The sequence below is a fragment of the Pyxicephalus adspersus genome, chromosome 6 (assembly GCF_032062135.1).
Source record: "Pyxicephalus adspersus chromosome 6, UCB_Pads_2.0, whole genome shotgun sequence".
Classification (NCBI taxonomy): domain Eukaryota; kingdom Metazoa; phylum Chordata; class Amphibia; order Anura; family Pyxicephalidae; genus Pyxicephalus; species Pyxicephalus adspersus.
The window spans coordinates 40,773,576-40,794,870 of record NC_092863.1 but is presented as its reverse complement, the minus strand read 5'-3'; the positions used below and the strand labels follow the sequence as shown (position 1 = coordinate 40,794,870).

General features: G+C 37.7%; 1 protein-coding gene across 1 annotated transcript in view; it reads left to right on the top strand.

Moving 5' to 3' along the window:
• Positions 1-154: 154 nt before the first annotated feature.
• The window catches only part of HPS4 (HPS4 biogenesis of lysosomal organelles complex 3 subunit 2), a 26,299-nt gene continuing 5,158 nt past the window's right edge, over positions 155-21,295 (top strand). Inside the window, exons 1-11 of the mRNA XM_072413907.1 lie at positions 155-314; positions 1,421-1,562; positions 2,322-2,412; positions 4,803-4,946; positions 5,591-5,698; positions 7,610-7,723; positions 8,514-8,608; positions 10,932-10,998; positions 18,062-18,089; positions 19,531-19,627; positions 20,668-21,294. Coding sequence (XP_072270008.1) covers positions 1,525-1,562; positions 2,322-2,412; positions 4,803-4,946; positions 5,591-5,698; positions 7,610-7,723; positions 8,514-8,608; positions 10,932-10,998; positions 18,062-18,089; positions 19,531-19,627; positions 20,668-21,294 — 1,409 coding nt within the window. The 5' untranslated portion in view covers positions 155-314; positions 1,421-1,524. The remainder of the gene's footprint in view (positions 315-1,420; positions 1,563-2,321; positions 2,413-4,802; positions 4,947-5,590; positions 5,699-7,609; positions 7,724-8,513; positions 8,609-10,931; positions 10,999-18,061; positions 18,090-19,530; positions 19,628-20,667; position 21,295) is intronic.

Sequence of the window (21,295 nt, the reverse complement as noted above, 5' to 3'; positions counted from 1 at the left end):
TGCTCATTAGTTGTATTCATTTATTGGTATGAATATATAGATCTGTGCAATATAAGTGCAGCCTGATCCCCTCACACATTGCCTATGACGCGCTGCCTGCACGGTGTGTGCATAGGCCGGTGTACGGGCGCCATCTAGTGGCGGGTTTGTAATGTGCAGAGGTGGGGGAGGAGGAATCACGCGAATCGTCTTGTGATCATTGCTGCGATCCGGGATCGGTTCTCCTCCCGGGCTGTGTACGAGGTCTGTCTGGGTGCATCGCTACAAAGTGCTAGAAATCTCGGGAAGACGGCTGCGTCCACCTGTAGTGTGAGGTTCGTGCAGCATGTTCATTGTACACATTGGAGGATGTTCTGTAGCTGTAAAGTTACTGTTCTAGCACACAATACAAGGTTCCTGCACTTCCCAATATACTGGGGGTGACCCCACATCCAGGGATCACAGTGCTGATACACCTAGGACCAGGTGGTCATGTGAGAGAATTGTGAAAGTAAATGATTTCAGATTTATTATACAGATCTCTGATTTCTGTGTTTTTGTATTATTTGCATTGATAATCTCATTGATCTGTGAATTAATCATGGGTACAATCTGTATCTGGTGGAGAGCCTTCTACATTTTTACATTTCCAGTTTATTAATACAGAATTGATGGCGTCTAATGTTTGTCTCTGGATTCTATGATGGTGATTAATAAAAATCTCAATGATCAATGCAATACTTTCTCCCCGTTATAATCACTTTCACTTCTTTATAAGTACCGGTCCATCAGCTTAGTGTCATTCACCACTTTAAACTTTCCCTTTTTTTATTTTGCTTATATTGCTACATTTATAAAGTGGGGAATTCAGAAGTTTGGCATACAAATTGTTGGTTATTTCATTAGTAAGATGGTTCCAAACATCCAAACGTCATAATGGTCCGTAATAGAGCCCATAGTGATCATAGACACTTAGTGTCAGCCAACAACCTTGGGGATCTGCAACAGGTTCCCTTTAACTTATCCCTCCCTAGCAGTACATTTATACCTTCCTTTTCTATGATCGGAAAGACCCGTGTGCACCGCCTGTTACATATTGTGTTTTATCACATAGGCCTATGGGCTTCCCTCACATAGTACCTGGAAGTATCTGGTATTTCCTTTGATAGTTGGTGCTGATTGCAGCAATAAGGAAGATAAGAAAAGTTGAGTTTACACCATGGATAAAGGGATTAAATCAAACCCACTGACCCTTACAAATCCCCAGCCCTGTTGGTGGAAATCTATTGCTAGCAGATGGATGTATTGAGGAATTAGGAGGCTCCTGTTAGGTGTAAGAAACCTGATAACCCCGCTTATATCCACCAAATCAGTTCTTTGTGCTTTTATTGCCATTGAAATGTGCTTTCCACTGACTGTGTAACTCTTCTCCCCTCTGCAGTGTGCGAGCTGGATATGCGGTTGTTCAGTGAATGCTGCAAATTTGACACAGTGAAGTATTTGTGGCTGTAATGGGAATAAGTCACACAACTATCCAGTAATTTCATGGCATCTTCATTTGTAGAACCAAAGCCAACATTATGGTGAGTCCTTGTATTAGAACATTTCTTTCTCTAGCAGAATTATGTTTGGAAAGTTTTAGGCCAGTTTAGGTTTACTTTTCCAGGTCACAGAACCATAAGTACCTGAAAACTTTTTGTTCAAGGGCCAAAGCAAATACCTGGGACTAAATGTCACTGCCTGGAATACAAAAATATAGAATGTTTTATTAAAAAGTAAAATTTGATCATTGTAAAATAACTACGGTAATGGACCAATATTGACCTCATGCCCCCAATAGGAAACCCCTAAGTAACAGATCTCACTTGTGTCTGTGCAGTCATATATATTGTATTTCACAATACATAGAATATGTTTAAATAGGAAAATACCTTATAATATGTTATAATTGCTGGGGAATATCACTGAGATCATTTCATGAGCCCAGTCTTATTTTTCTGACTATTGAGTTTTCCCTTTAAGTTGCTGTCATAGCTGACCTCCTCCTAAGAATGCCAATAGCTTGGCTGTATGTAGCGGCAACTTTTTAGGAAATGCTACTCCTGATAAAAAGTGGAGTCAGATGTTTTTGGTTTTTTATATTTGCTTCAAGTAAGACATTTAGAAAGGAGTGAAACCAATGGATGACCATGACAACCTGACAACTAGCATTTCTAGAAGAGGTTTGCTGTGACAGCCTTCATATTCTTCTTTAATGACTTATTCTTGTGTGGATTGTACTTATGAAACCTGATTATAAAAAAGATATCATTACTGCTCTTTGTTTTCTTTTACAATTGAAGGTTGAGTTACTTCTTTCTTTACGATGGTTCAAAAGTGAAAGAGGAACGTGACCCAACAAGGGCTGGAATTAATTACTTTTACCCCCCTCAGGTAATTATTACTATCTACAAGATTGTCTTTTCTCTTTATAGAGGAATAATAAGAGGCAGATTTGCAAACATAATAAAAAAAAAAAATAAAGCAGCAGTGTGGAAGAAGTGACAGGAAATGGTGAAAAATGAAGAAAAGTGAACTTTTGATTGAGATGGTGATGATGCCTGCATGTGCGTAAAGGCGGCCTTTGTGCCCACAAACTGCAAAGGTTACATTTACATTTTTATTTAGGCCTAGAGGGATAGAAAGCACTAATTCATTTACTTTATCCCTCACAACCCCTGGTTGCCTTCAGAGCTCCTCTTTTATCCGGTGGTTAGGTTGAGGATAGGCCTGTTCCCTTACAGTGCAGAGTTACTGATCCTGCATTGTAGAGGATGACATTGGAACCTGTATACTCGTCTCAGAGCGTGCTATTGAGTCTGTGCGAGCAAGGGCAGAAGTTAAGTCAATGTGCTCTTGGGGGACATTATTATGTACTTCCTATTAGGTCTGATTTAAATTAGCTGCTCACCATGGTTCAATTGACCTACCACATGGTCACTACAGGACACAGCAGTGACATAGGGGTCAGAAGATAGAACCAAGGCAAACAAGGGAACATGGGGATCCACCAAGGACGTCAAGGACTGAAAAATCTTATAGAGGTCTTGGCTATGGGGCATGGCGAATGTAAGTGACACTTGCTGCATCAGAAATCAGCATCTTCTGAACTGAAAGGCTTTCTTTAGATTTTTTTTTTATTTTGACAGGGTCCTTTTAAAGCATCTTTGTCATTATTTATGGTTTTCTTTTACGCTAACAGAGTGATGTTGCATTTTACTGAAACTTAATATTGCAAAAAGAGACAGACTGCAGCTTTAACATTGTGATAATTCTTCCACCAGATGGCGCTCTGCTCGTATGGTGTATTGAAGATCCCTGAGTATCTGAACTTTTATGTTCTGCTCTAAGCAATGCATGCAGATTTGCAGATAAATGAAGTTCTTTGTTTTGAAAGCCTTACGAGGATATTTATTTGACCAGTAAAAGTGATAGGATGTACAGTTTTAGATCTGCATAGTAATTATAAAATTTCCATATGTTCATCGCCTCAATTCTATTGGGATTAGGCTATCATCACTCAGCAACATATATTCCAGAAAAATGCTGTTTTGTCATAGCAGAGTGTTTACTGATGGTGTTACAACTTGTGAAATGTGTGTATATTTTATACAACACTCAGCCAGCACATTAAAACCACTGACCAGTGAAGTGTTTACCCTGATTACCCCATTACAGTGGCACTTGTCATTGCATTGGATTTATTGGGCAGTAAGTGAATGGCATTAAAAGTAATGTGAAGCAGGAATATTAGGCAAGTATAATGATGACATTGATGGGGGTTAGATTGTGATGTCTAGATGACCGAATGATCAGAGCATCTCCAAAATGGCCAATAATGTAGGTTGTCCATGTTGTACAGTGATTAGTACCTACCAATCTGGTTTCAAGGCAGAGTGATCAGTAACCAGGGTCAGTGTCATGGGCATCCAAGGCTGATTGGTCTAAATGGGGTAGCGATGAACTAGGTCATGGCACAAGGAACATGGCCTAGTCTAAATAAAAAAAAATAACACATTGTAGATTTCCAGGTACATGTGGATCACTAACCTATGGAAGAAATGGCAGCAGGATTCAGTACTGGAAAAGGAAAGCTGTTGGAAAAAGTGGGGAAGGTTCTGTTGCTAAAATCATGGTGCCAGGTACCACAGAACACCTTCAAATGTCTTGTACAGCCCAAAGATTGATAGGCCAGAGCTGTGTGGCACCAGTGGGGCCTAAATGGATTTATTATTTTGGCTGATAATTGTATATGTCTGTGTATTGTGATAGGTAACCAAGGAAAAATATGATTCCTCAGCAAACAGTGGGAACTTTGGATCAACTAGGCAAACTGTTGCTAACGGGATTGCTAACCAGACAAGTTTAAAAAACAAGTTTTACTGCCACTTTGTTGTAAAAGTACAGGCTTTTTTTCCTGGATAGATTGATTGGGAAATGTGAGAATGGTGAGAAAAAGAAAAGCTTTTTCTTTCTGTCTTCATGGGAAAGAATTGTTCTCCACTTCATGTAGCAGACATATGACAATAAATGACAAATAGCAGGAAACCAGCCGAATAGAGATTTAAATAAAAACAAGCTACAGGTGCTAAGCCACTGTCTAAACATAAACATCTAAAACATAAAAACAAAAGTATCTGCTATGGTCACACTTTAAATTACCTTTTGCTAAAAATTGCTGTTTGCAAAACACAAACTGTTTTGAACTTTTTTTCTGTCTTTCTGTAGCATAAACGTTCGATTGTTTCACCTAAAAGCATTCCCATAAATGTTCTGCTTTTTAGACATGTCTTGACCAGCAGGAGTTACTTTGTGGACAGATTGCAGGGGTCGTCCGCTGCATGACTGAAATTTCCAATTCTCCTCCAAGTCTCATCAGACTGCGGAAACTAAAATTTGCCATTCAGGTTCATGGCGAGTATTTGTGGGTGAGTGTGCTATGTTTTGAAAAACTGCGGTAAATTATTTTGTTGTATGTGGTAGGAGGATGGTATGAGCGTTTCATAAGTAACATCTGAACACAAAATAAGAATATTTTATGATATTTGATGAAGTACTGTAAAAGTATGAATAGCTAACATCAGCCAGAGTAGTGATGCAAGGGAAGTTGGACAGTACAAGCAGCTTATCTCTGGTCTTGCATGTAGGTGAAACTTAATCAAGCAGGGCATTCAGTGATGAAGACAAGATCTCACCTTGTCTGTGTGTGATGTTACCAATACTATAGGTGAGCAGCAGGAAGTAAAGCAATCCAATAAAAAAATCATATGAATACACTACAGTACTGAGTAGTTGAAATGCAGTGCAAGATTTCACCACAAGGTGGCACTAAATGAATGATGGAATTCCAGTAGTTATCTCTCGGTATGCAATGAATTTTCATTCTACATAAATTGTAGCTGGGGAAACAAACATTTTGGGGGGAGGACTAAGTAATATTATGATAAAAGGAGGGGCCCAGGAAAAATTGTAAGGGGAGTTATTTTAAAAGTTGGTACAAGACATCAGTGTATTATAGCATTGTAGACTTGATTATTTCATCAGCTTTGCATTGTTTCCTTTCTTGTTAAAGGCTCTTGGATGCTCAGTGGATATTTCTGATATCAGTTGCAAGTGTTTCCTGGAGGATCTTGTTGGGCTGTTCCGGTTTTATAATGGACCCTTATGGCATGCTTACCGGGTAACTAACTTTTTGCTAAACACAATATTTAAATGGTGCTATGAGCATTAGGTTATATTCCTTATCAACACATTGTGAACGCATGTTGCATGGGGATCAATGGTATCACACGTAAAACAAGTGTAAAGTGCATATAAACCACACCGATCCACTTACATACACTGATCCCACAAAGCACAAAATAACATGTCACACACTTATGGTCTAGGACCAGACCTCCTCTTGTTGAAGTGGTATACTTAATACAATCCAGAATCCAAGGGGGTATCCTTTTAATGGATTCTAATATAAATCTATTTATCAGACACTTGTATACTTAAATACTTTTACTGTTAATCATACCTGCTGGACGTTTTCATAGGATTACAGTTCAGTGACTTTCATTTTCTTTGCTGTACAGGTTTTCTCTTATAGTAAGAACTATTCAGCTTAGGAACATTACAGATGTAGATTATTTGTTAAATTCAAATCTAATAAATAAGTGCCGTTTTTTAAGCACTGGCATGGGGCGTGGTAGGATGCATTGTTTTGTATTTGACAGCTGTTGTGATAAACTGATCTTTCTTTAGGTAAAAACACTGCAGAGATGTTAAAATTTGTTGGTTGTATACCACCTTACTGAACATTACTCAACATGGCACTTATTAAGGCAAAAGTGTTGTCAGGAATATCACTGTGGTCTCCTCTGTACCATTCAGCACTGGCCACTCTTATATTACTTTCTGGTACTGAAGAGCATCGCTAACCTATCCTATACCTATAATGTAACTAGGACTATTAGACATTTGATACAGAATAAGCGATGATGATCAGCAAACTGATCATTCACAAATGTAAACCTATCTGTCTGGCATTCGGTTTGCTAAAGCTCTGTGAATCCTTCTGCCAAATTTTAATAAAGAATTGCTTCATATTTGTCATACTTGTTATCTCAGTGCTGCTGATCTTTTGCAGCCTTCTTCTGTGTTCATGTATTCCATCAGCAGCTGCATGACTTTCTCAAGTGGGCTTCTTCTGGTGATGACAATGGACTATGCCTGTGCAGTGTGTGTTTAAATGTAAAGCAGTGGTTACAAAAGAAGCTTCTAGTGTCTGAGGGGAGCCTATGTAAATGGACACTAGTATGAGGCTAAACACTGGAAGTATATTAATGCCCCTATAACATTTTCCCTCACCACATATAACCTGCCTTCTCTAACCCATTACGTAGGGTTTAATTTTACTTACATGTTAAAACAAAATTTAGTTGCCCCATGCCAGCATTGTTTCTAGGTGTGGTGGACTGCTGATCTAGCAGAAGACAAGTCACTGACAGCCCTCTTGTAAAGACATAACACACCTTCTGGGTGCTGAGACGGAATTGATTTTGGGCAGCCAGTGAAAAGTTTTCACATCATGCAGGCAGTGGCATGTATGTATAGCAGAAGGACTGCTGCTCTGTAAACTAAGAAAGAAAATACGGGGTTGAAGTTTAACATGAATTCAGCGTTAGATGAGTGAAAATGGGCTTTCTTTTGCCAGCAGTTTGTAGTGAGAGGTTGTAAGGGAGATTTGGGGAGTTTTTGTTGTGGAACTCTACTTCAAAACTATTGTTTCCAATAATTTTAGCTCTGGCTTTGCTTATATTTAAAGCTCATTGTAAAACATTGCTAAAACACTGCATTTCATTTCTTCTGTATTTCACAAGTTTTAATGTGTGCTATCCAGTCTGTAAAATTATGTATTGCAATTATTCACTTCTCCGTCAATAGTATATTAGATGTCGGAGCTGACCTGATGGAACCAGACTAAATTCTATTAGGCAGTATATGTATTAAATCATTGTATATGTGTACTGCAAGATAAATCCATCTTCATGGTTAGGTGTTACCAATAGTTGTAATTTGTTAAGTAAAACTTGTTTCCTTTCAGGTCCACTCTCGGGCAGAGCTGAGCGAGGAATGGGACCTTTACCTGGAACATATGCAGAACACTGCAGAGTTAAACCGGATCTTCAACTCTCTCAGTCATGTGGATAAAACAAAAGTATGGCTCCCTTTTTTGTTGGACTATCCTCTCCATGAACTAACTAAGCCACGGTCTTTTGTAAAGAACAGCGCAGATTATAGTTGATGTTATGCATACAAAGCCTTTCCATTCAGCTTACTGAAAATATAGATTCGTTAGACATCTCTATTACTGATGTTGGCAGTAAAACTGTGGTTATCAGTCTTTCTGGCGTATGGCTCCTTGCCCGGGGACAAGGAACAATGCTCAGTTGGCAAAATTCCTAACGTGTTACTATAGTAACTGAGAGCTGGCTTTTAAATAACTGTCAACACTGTTGCATAATTATATTTACGGTAAACCCTATTGATGTCCAATGTGTTCTTATGTTGGGGAAACAAAATTATTTCTCATCTGTGACTTTATTTATCCAGAAGTTGGCTGGTCAGTCACTGGGTTTCACATATGCCTTGTATGTTTGCACTATAAGTAGCCTTGAGTGTGTGTATGTATGTATGTATGTATGTATTTATATATATATGTGTATATGTGTGTGTGTGTGTGTGTATATATATATATATATATATATATATATATACACANATATATATATATATATATATATATATATATATATATATATATATAAAAATAAATAATTTTTTTTTAACACGTACTTAAAATTTTGTGTATTGGGCAAGTAACAAACAAATTCTTGTTGCATGAGTTTTTCCATATTATGGGTGCAATATATAGAATATCACTGTGTTTGCTTGGAATATACTTATCTAAATTCACTTATGATACACTATACCATTTCATCATGCAGGTTGATCCACTTCTTTTACTGAAGGCTGCACTCATTCTGCAGACATGTCAGCGCTTTCCTTTTATCCTTGCTGGCTGCATTATGTATAACAACCGGTAAGTCACATATTCTTAACAATTTGTATGTTAACAAGATTCTTATAGAACATATGTTAACAGATGATTAGGTATGATTATTTGAGAACAATCAGAATGGTTGGACTAGTATTTGGCATCCAGTTCTGTGTGAGAGAAATATGAATTATGCCATTGTTTACTTCTTTTTAATGCTAATTGTCTAGCCTTCATGCAGATTTTCAGCTTTGATATAGTCTCTAAGCCACACGTTTAGAACAAACATTTAATGTGTAATATAAAATGTAGGTGTAATCTAGAGTTGTAGTTCAAAAAGTGCTTGGTTAAGCATCAGTCCCAATATCAGCTAAGCCAGCCTATTGCCTTAGTCCCTCTCAAAGTACCAATCAGTTCCAGGACTGGGGCACAGGTTCACCTTTTGTCTGTTTAGATTCTGTCTTCATCCTAGCTCTTTCCCCCAGGCCCTAATAGTTATTAACCCCATTGGAAAGTTCATTATGGTGTCTTATTTTGTAAATTTATTGTATCACTGAAATATTCATTTATCAGTTGTTGCCAGTTTTTGGACTTCTGATTGTAGCCTTTTGTTTGCTTCAGAACCCATTCAAGTTTATAGAAATGCAAAGCAGCTTAAAGGCAATCAAAGCCACCGCAGCTGCACCTGTCAGTAATTTGAAATGATCTTAAAATCATCACAAGGTGATCTAAAAAGTAAGCTGCCTTTGCTTATAGGAGGGAGGATCTGCGTCAACAGGCTTTGGATTGCAAAGTTGTGATCTCTGTCTCATCCATTGACAGACACAGAAATCCGATACTTTCAGGTTATACTAGTGTCCCAAGAGGTGTTCTTTTTAACCCCATATATTGAACTGTATTAGGCCTCACTGGGCACCACATACAGATGCTCTGCCATTGTACTTGCCCTGGCTCTGAAGATTCAGTAAAGTGACTAGCAAAGGAATTCCCTTGGCAGGTCATTGGGTCATTTTTCAGAAACTTCCTAATCTTCCCTGCTATAGCTCTTTCCTAGCAGTCTAGACCAGGGGTCTGCAACCTGCGGCTCTTTGGATGCGAAGCTGCGGCTCTTTAGTTCCATACGAAAAAATTATTTATCAAGAAAAAAACATTTCAAAATCGTTCTGAATCGATTAACTAGGATTAGGCACCGATGCTATCTCTCAGCCACTTGTACTCGCTTTTCACTGCACCCCTCCCCCGTGACATGCGTCGTCACTGTCGTCAGTCCGTCGGAAGCTCTCGAATGACGCCGTTGTCGGATGTTTCTATGTAGGTTTCAATTCGCTTTCGATGCAAGACAATTTGGCGTCTTCACCAGTGCTTTGGCTGTGACGTATAGTTTGTTGTTTCAAGTAAAAGAGTTAGAAGCGAATTATCTTCTCAAAGTTATGTATGTACATATATATATAATAATAATAAAAAAACCGAAGTAAAGGTAGGTAACATAATAAGTATTATATTTTTAAAATACATATTATACATATTTTTTTCCAAATAAGATACCTAACTACTTTTTTGAAGTCAATAAGAATTGTCAAAAAAGAAACAAAGTACTACTGTTGGATATTACCGCGAAAGTGTTTTTATTAAAATATATACTTAATAAATTACCTATTTTATTATTTATCTATTTTATAGCTTTTATTATTTAAAAATTAGCGTTAAAATAATTTTAATCAAAAAATTTATTTATGCGAGTACTATTTATTGTTGGCAAGAAAAAATTTTGTGGCTTTTTAAAAACTGAAATTTTGTAAATTGTAATTTTTGACTCTTCCGACTCAAAAGGTTGCCGACCCCTGGTCTAGACCATATTAGTAGTCAAGAGGTTCTGGTAATGCTTGTTGAGCCCATAAACTCTTTTTTTGTGGAGTCCAGGTCTCTCTCTTATTTTATCTTCTGCTAGGAGTTGTCTGTTGTATGAAGCTGTTATTAAGGTTTCAAAGACCATATAATATAGCTATGCCTACTCCACAGTTCTGTGCTTTTGAACATCCCTAATGTCCTGGTTTTGTTTGTTAACAAAGTCATTGTGTAAAATAGTCCCGAAGTTGGTAGCATAACTTAAATATCCCTCAGTGGAGGTTTTAAAATATCTCTTTTTTTACTTTGCAAATAAGCATTGGTGCTGTAGTTTGTCATTGTTTTGCATTGTTGCTTATTGAAGTGTTTTTTTTTTCTCTTCAGATACAACAATATTTCAGTATTACTCAGCTTACTCTGTTCATCTGATATGTTTCTAGAATGTGTATCCTACTTACAAATACATTTTTCAATGGTATGTTAAACTGAAAGCACATCATTTGCATTCTACATTGCTTTTTAGGGTAGTGAGTACTCAGCTGCCTCCCTCTTTGACATCCAGGATTCTCCTAGAGAGACTTGTACGAACTGTAAGTATCCAGGGAAAGTAATGTTATGGCATGCTTCTACTTTGTTGATGAGATAATATGCAGTTATCCATAGCAACAAACCTCTTAGAGACAAATTTCAGATAAGTTACTATGGAGACCACATAATTTATTATTGAAAGTCTTGTAATATCCATAACCATTAAAACTTACCTTTGGGCAAATACTAACCTCCATGTAACCCCACATGCGTATGATTTTGTGAAGTAAGATGTATTTGCCTACGTTTGATATCTGGGCCCCTCACTCACAATTCAGAGTTGCAGGACTCTTACTGCAGATCTGCACATGAAAACTGGTCCCTAACAGTCCCTTTACGCTGATGATCCCTCTACCGTCCTAGTCGCGTAGGCAGTAATGTGAATAGACCACACCTTCTGTTTTGTTACTTAAAGTAAAACCTTCAGCTCTCTGCTGCTCCACTACCCATACATGTTAAGTTATGATTTTTTATTATTGTGTTAAACTAGTTTCAGTTTCCTAAAATATGCCTTACCTGTCAGAAATCTAATGGAACTTACAATCAGTAATACAGTTTGATCTAATGAAATTTCTGGGCTATTAGTTACCCTTAGTTAGGAAGAGTAACTAATTTTGAATCAATTTATTCTATTTGGTGCAAATAAAAGCAACAACGGGTGGACAGGATGGGCAACAGCAAACAAAAAAAGGAATCCTTTTATCACTGACTATTTCTCTCTCTCTTTATTTTTCCTGAATAATGTTTCAGTGCACAAATTAATTCAGGAATGGGTTATTAGAAAATAGGAATACCTGCTTTTTTAACTAGTGTAGTGCCTGAATTTAAGTTAGTATCAGCCTTTTGCAATACCATTGTATAGTAAAGCCCAGACTAAGAGAGATGCCGCAGAGATTGGGGGTACAAGTCAGTGCTTCAGGTGCTAACAAGAAATACTTTGATAGGAGGGGAGAAATAGATGAACTCATCAGTCAGCTGCTATTCCTTCACTGTGCAATCACAAGTTGAAGTGGGAGAGAACAACCTAGTTGTATTGATTGCATCAGAATAAGGCTGCTCTCATATGTTTCCATCTGTCTATTTAGTGGTTTGTTTCAAATTCTGCTTTAAAAATACATGACAGTGTGCCATAATTCAGTGATCTCTACAGCCCCAGGACATTGTTTGGTCACAGTTATAAAATAAAGGAATCTTCAATATGTATCATATATATTAAAGAAAGCTTTGATTAGCACACAATGCTGTAAACAATTTAGTCTTTTTACCTTTTGATTCCTAATGAAATGCAAAAGGTATCTCAGATGTTACCTGAATAGGAAGGTAGAGAAAATAATCAACTTGATGAGCAGGTTTATTTGTTAATGGCTGTCTAAACATTTATCCTGCTAGATTTCCAAACCTTTGAAGTTGGTATAGCAGCTAATAGGATTGATGTGCATATGTTTGCGTGGCCATCATTTCCATATATGTGATGAGCAGATGAGAGAGGTCTGTCATCCACCTATTGAGAGGCATTGTTCTGTCAGTAAACAAATGATTTGTGACAGTGTGTTTTGATCTGACTTTATCCTTTCAGTGTGGACTAATTAATCCTATCATTGCTATTTGCACATCCAGCCTTTGAAAGAGCTGACCTCTGTGCTGGAATGTGTGAGGCCGGTTCAAGCTCATAAGACTAGCTGAGCCATAGGATACATAGAAAGTGAGACTAAGACTTAAAAATTATCAATAAAAACAGTTCTTTGTATTCTTTTCTCCCCACTCCTCCAATTACATTTTTTATAATCTGGTATAGCGCCTAACACATTAAATACCAAATGTGGGATTTCCATTAATAATGTGATTATATGACTATGTTTGATATATTGTAATGTACAGGTTAGATTTATGAAGGTGGAAACAATCATTCCTGATTGTTTTAGCGACACTAGAATAAACAAGTGCTCCACACCCTGTTCAGCTGTGCTGAGGAAGCCTGCTGTATTATCCTCCATAAGGAATGACAGCGGTAATCCACTGTACACAGGCTTTCACCCAAGATAATCATGATCAATTCCACCTCCATTCTTTTTGAGATTTACATGGTGTTATGATGATGGCCATAGATTGAGAACAGTGTATGAACAGTGATTTCATGGTGTTCCTGTTGGAGCCATAATTGTCCTTTTATTTGCCAGTACATTCTTTGTAATCCCCTGAATGCAAAGGTTTACCTACAGTCACAGTATTTAGCATAGTATCCCCTGCCTTACTGTAATATATCCATTAAATTGTGCATTCATTGGTTATGTATTGATATTTACACTATTCCACGTGATTAAGTTAGTTTTCTCCTACAAGAGTTTGCATAATTGTTGAGGTTTTCTGGCCAATTACCAAACAATACACTGATATTGGAGCTAGGCTGATGCTTACTTTTTGCCTGGAGATGGGCTTAACATTATTTAAAGCTTGTTAAAACTTTAGCAGCATGTTCAAAGTGACTGTGTGGACTCCCTATCAAGAGGCATGAATATGTGCCAGTGCATAGTAATTCCAGCGTGCAGAGAATCTTCATCCAGGCCTGACCAATCATGAAGCCAAATACTGTAAACTGGAAAGACTAGGAGGGATGGAAGCACTGGCAAAGGAGGGGGTTCAGTAAGATTAAAGAGTTGGAGGGGACTGCTTTGCTAGACAAATTTGTAGGGGATTGCTTTGCTAGCAAGATTACCATAATTGCACAGCACATGGGCCTAGAATTTTTATTGATGCCCCATGGGTTTAGTTCTGCTTTGAAGCTCAATAAAAGCTTTGCCAATCCTTTTTAAAAGTTAGCCGTACACACTTCCAACTAAGCCTTATGCGCAAGGCCTTAAAGTTTCACTTGAATTTTGACATGAACTGCTTTATCTGTGGGAGATCAGATTAAAGACAACTAAATACAATGGTTTTATATTACCATATCACAGTAAATTATTGCCAAGAATTAGAAGAGGCTCAGAGCATACACCAGATCCATTTATTGCCCCCAGGTACTGGAACCAATCTTTGATTCCACAACAGTGTTCTTAAAAAAAAAAACACAATCAATCTGTTATAAGAGAATAATGTGTTAAATGGTAAAAAAAAATTTTTAAAAAGTTTAAAATCCTTACTTAGTGATTGTAGTAATTATACAGTCATATTTCCTCTGTGTTTGATTATACAGTGACACAGGGTTACATGACTTATTATTGTAATCCAGGGAAGGGTATTACATTGTGTTAGCTTTAACTGTGAAGTATGACAATAAATTTGGCCACAGTGTCTGTGCTCTTAATGATTATACTAAATTATTACTGCTCAAAGGCTATTGTAAAATTGCTTTCTATGGAGCCTCTGATTCTACTCCCAATCATGAAAGTGGATTTGTTTTGTCTTGCTTTGAACCCCGTGATGGTATTGAATGCTATCTTCTAGAACTATGCTCCCACTGATGATGCTAAATTAAGTTTTCTGGAACTGTGCTTCCTGGAATGATGGTAACACAGGTCAACATGCCATTTTCATCAGATATAATTTTATGCGGGCTTTGTAGTATTTTTTATGCAGATTTCAAATAGTTTTTTGTGATGCAGCTAATTATAATTTTATTAATGATTTGGGCCTGTTCCCCATGATGATTCATTAGCAATTTCCAGTTCTGCCACATGATGGAATTGCTTCTGTAGAAGGTGATGAGGAATGCGCTGGAGTTGCAGCCATTTACAACCCAGAATCATCTGATCCGGACTACTTGGCCAATGAAGATTCAGAACCAGAGATCTTTACACAAGCAGAGCTGAATGATCTCCTTCTTGATTCAAATCTCTCCAAAGACAAAGCAGAACTTCTTGCTTCAAGGCTTAAACAGAAGCACTTGCGTACATAGGGTGTAACTGTAACTACAGAAAAAGAAATCATAACTTTACAAAGTTCTTCACTAGTGATGGCTCACTGTGCTACTGTCATAATATAAATGCACTCTTTAACAGTTTGTCAGAAGAGCACGTTCCATCTGACTGGCGTATCTTCATTGATTCCTCTAAAAGAAATTTGAAAGCAGGATCACTGCATAATGGTAATTCCAAACCAAGTTTACCGGTTGCCAATTCTGTTAACCTAAAGGAGTCCTATGACAACATGAAGTTACTACTTGAAGCAATCCAGTATAAAACACACCTGTGTAACATCTGTGGGGATCTGAAGGTCATTGGCTTGCTGATAGGAATGCAAGGAAGATTCACAAAATATTGCTGTTTCCTATTCCTGTGGGACAGCCGATCTACAGGAGACCCTTATGTCAAGTCTGGTTGGCTACGAGAGATAAGAGATACGGAAATAAGAGATACCTATAAGCCCGGAACTAGCAGTGTCAAGTTTCTGCCTCTGGTTGATCCGCATAAAATATTTCTGCCACCTATCCATATCAAGTTAGGCTTGATGAAGAACCTTGTAAAGGCCATGGGTAAATCAAACTCCATGGGTTTTCAGTACCTTGTTGAGAAGTTTCCAAACATAAGCACTGCAAAAATAAAGAAAAGGGATATTTATAGGGCCACAGATCATCTGTTTTGCAGGATGATGTTTTCAAACAATCTCTCTCAGAAGCTGAGCTAGAAGCTTGGGATGCATTCATATGGCTGTGTGAAAATTTCCTGGGCAACCATAAGTCTCCTGCATACAAAGAAGGAGTCCAGAATCTGCTTGATTCATACCAGAAACTGGGTTGACGCATGTCATTAAAAATAAATTTCTTGCACTCACATCTAGAATTCTTTCCGGAAAATCTTGGTATGGTGAGTGACGAACAAGGAGAATGTTTTCACCAGGACATTCAGTTACTGGAGCACCGCTTCCAAGGTTTCTGGAATGAAAGTATGATGGCTGACTACTGCTGGATGATATACCGCGACAATCTAGACAAAGAGTACACAAGAAAATCATACTTTAAGAAGAAACAATGGAACCTGACTGACACTGTTCAGTGGATCAATACCACAGTGTGCCTTATTTTACTTCACACTAAAGATGTATTAACATTCACTTCAATGGTGCTTACGTTATAGTACAAAATACATGCATGTACAATTTTAACTATAACTCATAACTGTACGTGTTAGGGAAAAACTGAAAACAAATCTGAAATCTGGCTGAAAAACTGATTTAGAAAAGTTTGCTGTGGTTTCTGATAATTATCAAAATTAATTTTTTTGTTGAAATGTGTAATTTACATCCCCTTGGACTGTGGTCTTAGTGATTATACTGAATGACATCCTCTGGGGCTGTGCTCTTAATGATGATACTGAATGACACCCTCCAGGGTGGTGCTTCCAGTGATGAATCCGAATGACATTCTCTATGACTTTGCTCCAAGTAATGATTCTGGATGACATTCTCTGGGGCTTTGCTATCTTTGATGATTCTGAATGCCTTCCTCTGGGGTTATGCTGTAAAACATCCTTTGCGACTATGCTTCCAGTCATAATGCAGTGATATGTTCTGTAACTTTCTGTTCCTAGTGATAATCCTGAATGACATGCTGAGTGGCTGTGCACCCTGCAATGATGCTGAACTATAGCTTATGCTACTGTTCTCTTAGCAGTGGTGTTGAGCTACAGCCACTGGGGCTGTGCTGCTTGCAGTGAAGCAGAAATATAGCCTTTTGGGGCTGTGACCCTGCTTTGATGCTGAGATATTTTCACTGCGACTATTGTCTCCACAATGAAGCAAAAGAACTTTCCTCGGGTCTGTGCTCCTAGCTACTAGTTAGTCTTCAACGAGGTCTCCTTGCAATCAGATATCTCCTCTGGGGATGTGCTCTTGGTTCCTATGCTGAATGGCCTTGTCTAGAGCTGTTCTTTTGGTTAATTTGCTTAATGATCTCCTCTAAGATTCTGAACCTGGTGATGATCCTGATTTGAGCTTCTGTCAACTATGCTAAATGATTTCCTTAGGGGTTGTGCTCCTGGTAACCATGCTGCCCTCTGGGGCAGTTCTTCTTGGATTCTAAACATTATCCCATGTGGCTTTTCATGGTGATAATGCTGAATGATGTTCCTGGGATTGTGCTTTCAGTGATGATGCTGAATGACTTCCCTTGTAACTCCTAACTCCTACTAACCATGCTGAATGCTTCTTTTATGGTTGTGCTTTGGCGACTGTGCTAAAATGATGTTTTCAGTGGTTGTTCTCCTGATGACATCTTTTGAGACTGGGATCCCTGAAAAAAGCTTAGTAACCCTTGGGGCTGTGCTTCTGGCAGCCATGCTGTACAACATTTCCTGAGGCTGTGCTTCTTGCGCCAATGCTAAATGACACCATCTGGGGCTGTGCTGTATAATAATACAGATGTTTTACAATTGCAGCATGGTAGCAATGTAACATTTACATCAACAATACCCTTTTTTCACCTCACAGAACTGTATAATGCCTTTGTGCACTAGAAATCTATCGTAACATATATTTTCTAGATTCTCCCAAGCCCCTTTTATCTGGGTACACCACATGGCACTTTTCAGTTACCACTAGGCTATTTTTGCTTGTTTACTGAAAAGTTGCTTCACAATGTGGGCTGCCACCCACCTACAGCTTTCTCCCACCCAGCCTAAAACAATTCCTGGGAGGAGTGCTGTTTGTTTATATTTTTTGTTTGCACTTTAAACGCTAGTTGGCAGGAATGCTCCTTGATTATACATATTTTCCTTGTCATATTACTTTTTTGACATCTTATATGCTTCAACTTTCTGTCTAATAAAGTTGTAAGAAATGATAATAGAACACATAAAACATAATATATACATTTAGAACATAGGGGGTCATCAAAAGATGTCAATACAGTGTTGCATGTAGGTGTTTTTTAATATATGCTGAATGCTTCTTTCCCCAATTATTCTACTTCGGTTTCTCTTCTTGAACATCCAATAAATGTTTTCTAAATGTGACTCTGTATTAGCTTCTTTTTTAGCTTTTTTTTATATATATGTTGTATTCTGAGATTTGCAAGCAATATTGCATTGCTAAAAGCAAATGTATTAACTTTAGAACTTTGTGTCCTCTTTACAGTCTCCGCAATGCAGCTATCAAGGTCGTGGTAAGAATGCTGATAAATTGTGACTTCAATGTTGGGGGGGTTTTATGTTCCATGGTGAGGACTTATTTTCTATGAGATCACCTCACATGAACCTTTTACTTTAAATATCCATCACATTTTTATTCTATATTCTTACTGGTTTCCTTCAGCAATGAAAAATACAGATTAAAAATCAGTTTGTATCCAGGCTTTTAAAGCATTTTTAGTACGCCACAGATGAGAAAATATCAAGCCGATTACTAATACAAACCCTCTTTTCCACCTAACTATTAATAAATCGTATCCACTATTAAAAATAAAACACACAAAAAAGTCCTTTAGAACTGATATATAATTGTACATACAAGGACAGTATGCCCTCTCAAGGACAGTATGTGGCCAAGTGAAGGCCATAGTCTTCTTCCTATTTAGACACAAAGTTAAAGGAAACCTGTGCCGATCTTTATATCTCTAAACAATCCCTAGATAGCATGATTGTCCATGAGTTAGTAAATTACAGGTTGCAAGGTTTAGGGAGTCAAAAGTACATGAAAGTACTATGAAAGCCAATGTGTTTTAAGGAGAGCTTGGCTATAGCAGCTCCATATATAGTAGTGCCTGGTTTATTTTAAGGGTAAAATGGTAAGGGTTCCAACTGCAATATTTGGACTTTTATTCTGTCATTAGTGAGTCATAGTGAGTATTGTTTCCTAGAATGCAGTTTTCCAGATAACAGTATTAATAGAACTATATTGCATAATTTTGTATATAGTTTGATTATATTTAGTTAAATACATATTAATTACAGTGTGTTGGCGCTGACATTTAAGTATAATAAACTCTTTTAGATGGGTTTACATTTCACACAACTATTGATTGAAGTTTTTTTTGGGTCTTGGTCAATTTTATAAAATCTTGAATGAGTGAGTCATAGTGAGTATTGTTTCCTAGAATGCAGTTTTCCAGATAACAGTATTAATAGAACTATATTGCATAATTTTGTATATAGTTTGATTATATTTAGTTAAATACATATTAATTACAGTGTGTTGGCGCTGACATTTAAGTATAATAAACTCTTTTAGATGGGTTTACATTTCACACAACTATTGATTGAAGTTTTTTTTGGGTCTTGGTCAATTTTATAAAATCTTGAATGAGTGAGTCATAGTGAGTATTGTTTCCTAGAATGCAGTTTTCCAGATAACAGTATTAATAGAACTATATTGCATAATTTTGTATATAGTTTGATTATATTTAGTTAAATACATATTAATTACAGTGTGTTGGCGCTGACATTTAAGTATAATAAACTCTTTTAGATGGGTTTACATTTCACACAACTATTGATTGAAGTTTTTTTTGGGTCTTGGTCAATTTTATAAAATCTTGAATGACAGAAATTTACATCCTCCCTCTTCCAACATTTATCATACATTTATGCTTTACAATTGTTTTCTAGATGCTTTCTTACCTCAGGATGTATACATGATTCCAGTATTTCTGATGGAAAAAGAAGCAACAGCACTGCGCCAGTACCCTGTTCAGTGGATGACCAGGTAGTAAATGAGGTGTAGAGTTTCAGAGAATTACCCTGCAGATTTCTGCCAAAAAGCTGAATATATTCAGAGTAATATTCCTATATTATATTGCTGACCTAAAAGGCAAATGGCAAGAGTACTTTAAAGGTACCTTTCCTTCAATCCCTCGAACATGTGACATACTCTGCCTTTGTATACAACCTAAAGTGTATACAGTACTTAGGACTAAATACCCACCAGTGCTGTCATGTAAGTTTAAGCTCAGAAAGCCATACTTTGCAAGCACAGCAGCAGGACAGCAAAAGGAAGTATCCTCAAATATTAAAGATAGTATATTAATATAAATATGTATAGTACAATCAATGTTGATCAGTATTGTACAATGTGTGTGAATATGTGGATCTATCTGTAAAAACTCACTCACCTTTACTTCCGCAGAGCCATTAATCCATCCTCAGGTTTCCTGGATTGGGTCCCACCGCTTCCTGTGATCTGCCTTTGTCCCCGTGTGGAGGAACGCTGGGCACAACCATCTTTCTTCTTTTTTTCGGCTTCTGCCTACGTCACCCGGTCTAGCACTGTGTGGGTGCAAGTTCGGGTGACGTAGCCTGCTGTATATGGGGATAAAAAGAGTGCTGATCTCACTGTGCGTGGGGGGGATTAGCATTTTTTCGCGTATCCCAGGAGGCTCTGTGTATCCCAGGAGGCTCTGTGCTCCCATTCTGTCTTTAGTCAATAAGCCAATTTTTCCTGTCATATGGAAACTTTCAGAAAGGAGGCATATGGTCACTTTTTTCAAGATAGAGTGGAGATGAGGCTATTGTAGAGGTTTTTGAGCAGACATTGTAGGGAAAGATCTTCATTGTTGGGTCTTCAAAGTTGCTAGAATCCTTTGTGTGACCAGTCTGGGCTATATCGAGTTATCGGTGTTTGGTGTAATTACAGAGGTGGCTATAAAAGATTGGTTGGAAAATCAGTACTTATTCAATCTGTCTTTATGTTACTTTGCAAAACTGATATTCCATATTTCAACATTCTGTATTTTTGCTTGTCTTTAGAATACCAAGTTTTTCCAGGAGGACCTCCAGCATGTCCCACAGCCTCAGTGAAGAAGCGCAAATTAATCAGTCACAAGTTTCAGAAGCAGACTTGCTAGATGAAGAAAATATTGAGAAGGAATCTGAAGACCCCTCTGTGGGAACCGACACTAGTGAACAGCAAAGTGTTATCTTGGACACTGTGTTCACAAACACCATGGTACCTTCTGTTATACAAAGCTCCTCTCCAGTACAAAGGACACCTCGTGCTTCCAATACAATGGACACTTCAAGTGGCAAAACTAGGTTTGAATCTGTAAAAGATGATGCCCCAACTGGTGTGTTTCTTGACGTCAGTTCAGATAGTGTCTCCAGGATAACAGACATTTCAAGTAGCAAAACAGAGCTTAAGTCTGTAAAAGATGATGCCCCGAGCAGCGTGTTTCTTGATGTCATTTCAGCTAGTGCTTCCAGTATGACAGACACTTCAAGTAGTAAAACAGAGTTTGAGTCTGCAAAAGATGATGTCCTGAGCAGCGTGTTTCCTGACATCAGTTCAGCTAGTGCTTCCAGTATGACAGACACTTCAAGTAGCAAAACAGAGTTTGAGTCTGCAAAAGATGATGCTCCAAGCAGCGTGTTTCCTGAC